We start from the raw sequence: 4,028 nt of genomic DNA on the forward strand, positions 1-4,028 counted from the left end.
ATCTCTTTCCATTTCATAGCTTGGATTCTTAAAAAGTTCTATCTCATGTTACTTTTGGTGTATGTTATTTACAGTATGACTTAATGGTTACCATTATGCATTCTGGAGCCAGATATGCTAGATTTGATTCCTGAGCTATACCATTTATTTATGTGGACAAATTATGAACTGTGTACCCCATAATGTTTTTTTATTGAGTTATTGAAAATTGAAATATAGTAATGAGAGTGAAAGACTTAACAGATGTGCTGAATACTGAAGTGGATACCACTGAAAAGTTATTTGTAAGCTAAAACTGTATGTGAAGATTAATTTTGAACATTACAGGACATATGTAAATCATAGGCAAGAGACATGAATGTAGACATGACTAAAGTACCATTTAATCATTTGCAAATAAACCATATTTCTAAAATAAGCTAAAATAATAAATAGATCTATTGAATGAAATGACTATAAGAATTTAGTCCAGATATCTGAGGTCTGTTTTTTTGTCAATCTTTTAACTGTTTTCTTTTTTCAGTGCTGACCATATTTCTAGATTAAATTTTTTCTGATGGCAAAATTAAAGAGGGTTCTGACAGATTTTACAACCATAGACCATGACATTCAGAGAAAGTATATTACTTTTTAATCTCTTTTAAAATAAAGAAAACTCATTTCTGAGAAATTTTCAGAAAAAAATTATCCATATTGTCTTTTGGTTCCCAAATAATTCACATACTCTTTCATCTATAGATGTTTGAGGTTCAGTGTTGGTATGCATTAGGGTGGGTGATGCAAAAATACCCAACAAAACATCATGGTATTACTAAAAAAGAAAATCAATGAATGTAATTCTGACAACTGAAAATGCACATTAAAATACAGTGTGTGTAAACTATTCATTGAATTCAGAGCTTTTCAAAGTTTTTCATCACTGGATTTTTTTTAATAGTCTTCAAACCTGTTTAAGACCCTAAGAGCCATTGTTTATATAGGCTATATCTATTAGTATTTACTAGGAAAGAAATTAAACTGAAAGACTGAAAAAATCTTATATTCAAACATAAAAATAATAATCCCATTAACCTTTACTTAATAATTACAATGGAAACATTTTAAAGAAAACATTTAAAGAATGACTAATATCAGGGACACTATTTGAGTACTGGTAATACAAAATCAAAAGTGATGTATTTGATATAGGAAGAGGCTAGTAGTTCATTTGATTTTATAAATAGTAGCAATTTATAATTTGTATTTCTTTGAAATGTTATTTATACATGTGTCCTGTCCTTTCTGAGATATCCTCAAGTTCTACTCTCATCACTTAATGTGTGAATTACTGGAGTTAGTCTCATTCCTCTTTCTCTCCAATCAATTGCCAGATCATCTTTCTGAAAAATGAAATCATATTTTCTGTCAGGAAGACAGGAATGTGTGATAGTGCTAAATAAATTCAAATTTCTTTGGGCAGCGTTTAAAGTTCTTAATGATCTGATCCACATCCATCCTACTACCCACACCAAGAACTCTCCAACACTTTGCCACTTTGGTAGCTCTGTACAAATGTTTACCCCTGTTCCCACTCCCAGTGACACACTCATTTCCAAAAAAAAAAAAAAAAAAAACCAAACTGGTTCTGGTAATGCTAATTTCTGTTGAGCTCCCATGATCAAATATTTTTTCCCTTTAAATGTAGTTTACTTCTGGTGTTATTAAATAAGTAAAGACCTCAGGTAATATAGTGTCCATTTTCTGAAACACCAAATATGAAGAAAAGACAGTATTGATTCAAAGTCCAGATCCCTGTGACTTAACCAACTGAATGAGCATGGGAAATTTATCCAGTATATCAATACATAAGGTTCTCATTAAAAACAAGTGTAAAAAAGTAGGCCTAATTAATCCATAGGCAATACATGTGAAATATCTCAATTAGTACCTAGCAGTTAGTACATTTATGTTTTTTTTTATATTTGTACTTTTAGTTGCTGAGTAAATATTCTTGTTTAGAGAATTAGGGTTTTATTACTTTTCTGAGAAATTAATGCTTGAACAACATCTCCTTTTGTTAATGAACATGAACATATCAATGCTTTTCATTGGAATCAGTTCATGTTTTGCTACTCTGAATGAACAACAAAACAGGTAATAATATCAGGAAGAAAAAAACTTGATTTACATTGTAATAATGATGGAAAATAAAAAAACTACATAAAATATTAATATACATATGGACTTCATTATGTTTCATATTATTAAAATTATAGGTTGATAAATCACTAGTGTGTGTGTATGTGTGTGTGTGTGTATATATGTATGTGTACATACACACTGTATTTCTGAGAATTTGAGAGTGAAAGTAACTGACGATATATTGTAAAATATTCTTGTATGGGTAATAAATGGTCTGCATGAGTACTTGTTCAGATATAATCTCAGGAAAGAACCAAATTTTCAAGTTGAAAATCAAATTGAAATACAGTATTAAATATATATCTATATATAAAATTAGAATTCATTGGATTTTCTTGAAATATGTAAATAATTGCACTTTGAAACTGGTAAATATTTAGCCCACTTGTGATAGATATCACTATTTTAGGTTTTGAATTATACTTTAGGATGATCTCTCATTTCCACTTTCTCAGTATTTGTAGGATTAGAAAAAAGTATTATTATCAAGTAGAAATCAATTTTCCAAGGGAGATGATACTTGTTTCAGAACATTACAAAATTGTCTCTTCTTGATAATTCTTTTTATAACATTTGTTACTTCCTTATTTCTTAGACTATAAATAAAAGGGTTTAATAAAGGAATGACTAGAGTATAAAAAATAGCTACAGGTATATCTTTCTCACCTTCATTAACTGAACTTGGTTGAGCATACATGAAGAGCAGAGAGCCATAGAATATTGACACAGAGAGGAAATGGGATGCACAAGTAGATAGAGCTTTGCCTCTTCCCTTTTTGGATTTCATTGTGAATATAGTGAAAAGGATATAGAAATAGGATATTAAAACAATAGCAATAGTAAAGACTTGAATTGACCCTGCCAAGATAAGTAACATCAGTTCATTAATATAAGGGTCAACACAAGAGAGTCTGTATAATGGAAGAACATCACAAAAGAAGTGATTGATTTGATGAGACCTACAGAAAGTTAACCTCAACAAAAGTCCTACTTCAACCATAGGATGCAGGAACCCTCCTATGTAGGCTCCTGTGGTCATCTGAATGCAGAGTTCCATTGACATCATGGTGTGGTACTGCAGTGGTCTGCATATGGCCACATAGCGGTCATAGGCCATTGCTGCCAGAAGAAAGCAGTCTGTAGTCTCAGCAAGACAGAGAAAATAAAATTGTACCATGCATTCATAGAGGGAAATCCTTCTGTCCTCAGAAAAGAAGTCCTGTAACATCTTGGGAGTGATGGCACAGGAACAGCAGGAATCCATGAGAGCCAGATTGCCCAGGAAGATGTACATTGGTGTGTGAAGACGGCGCTCCATGTAAATCAAGGCCACCAACCCTAGATTCCCCACCATGGTGACCAGATAGATGGCAGAGAACATCACAAATAGAAGGGTCTTCATGTCTGGGTGATCCATAAATCCCATGAGGATAAATTCAGTTGTCATTGAGTGGTTGCCCTCAGTCATCCCTATATTGTCTGTTGAAATAGGAATTGTTTAGATATAAGATTCTGATTTAAAGTATAAAATTTCCCACTGTTTTTCTTTTTACAACAGAGGAAATCTTCAAGCATCTTTTGTACTCTATGAATTATAACTACATTTAATTCTGTAGGGGTTTGTTCTCTTAAATTTTCAGTATATCTGTCTTCAAGCTGAGGACTCTCCACATTCACAAGAACGTTGTGATAGGTGCAGGGAGGATACTTTAAGTGGAAATGTTTTATCTTTATGCATTTCTGCAATGATAGCATAAAGTTTTGGTACCAATATTTGATCATTGTCCCAATGTAATTTTAGTGTCATACTTTTTGAGACCTCTAAAATAAATTTTAAATCATTCTTC

At 31.8% G+C, this 4,028-nt stretch overlaps 1 protein-coding gene across 1 annotated transcript; it reads right to left on the reverse strand.

The window, feature by feature from the left end:
* Positions 1–2,677: 2,677 nt before the first annotated feature.
* LOC101965525 (olfactory receptor 5K3) lies at positions 2,678–3,649 on the reverse strand. Its single transcript, XM_005342637.2, has one exon. It carries the CDS (start codon positions 3,647–3,649, stop codon positions 2,678–2,680), a length of 972 nt encoding a protein of 323 aa, XP_005342694.1.
* Between the last annotated feature and the right edge of the window lie 379 nt (positions 3,650–4,028).

The sequence above is a fragment of the Ictidomys tridecemlineatus genome, chromosome 3, assembly GCF_052094955.1.
Source record: "Ictidomys tridecemlineatus isolate mIctTri1 chromosome 3, mIctTri1.hap1, whole genome shotgun sequence".
Taxonomy (NCBI): Eukaryota; Metazoa; Chordata; class Mammalia; order Rodentia; family Sciuridae; genus Ictidomys; species Ictidomys tridecemlineatus.

What these genes read in the sequence shown, in the direction of transcription:
- LOC101965525 (XM_005342637.2), bottom strand. Translation starts at nt 3,649, where the DNA reads ATGACTGAGGGCAACCACTCAATGACAACTGAATTTATCCTCATGGGA.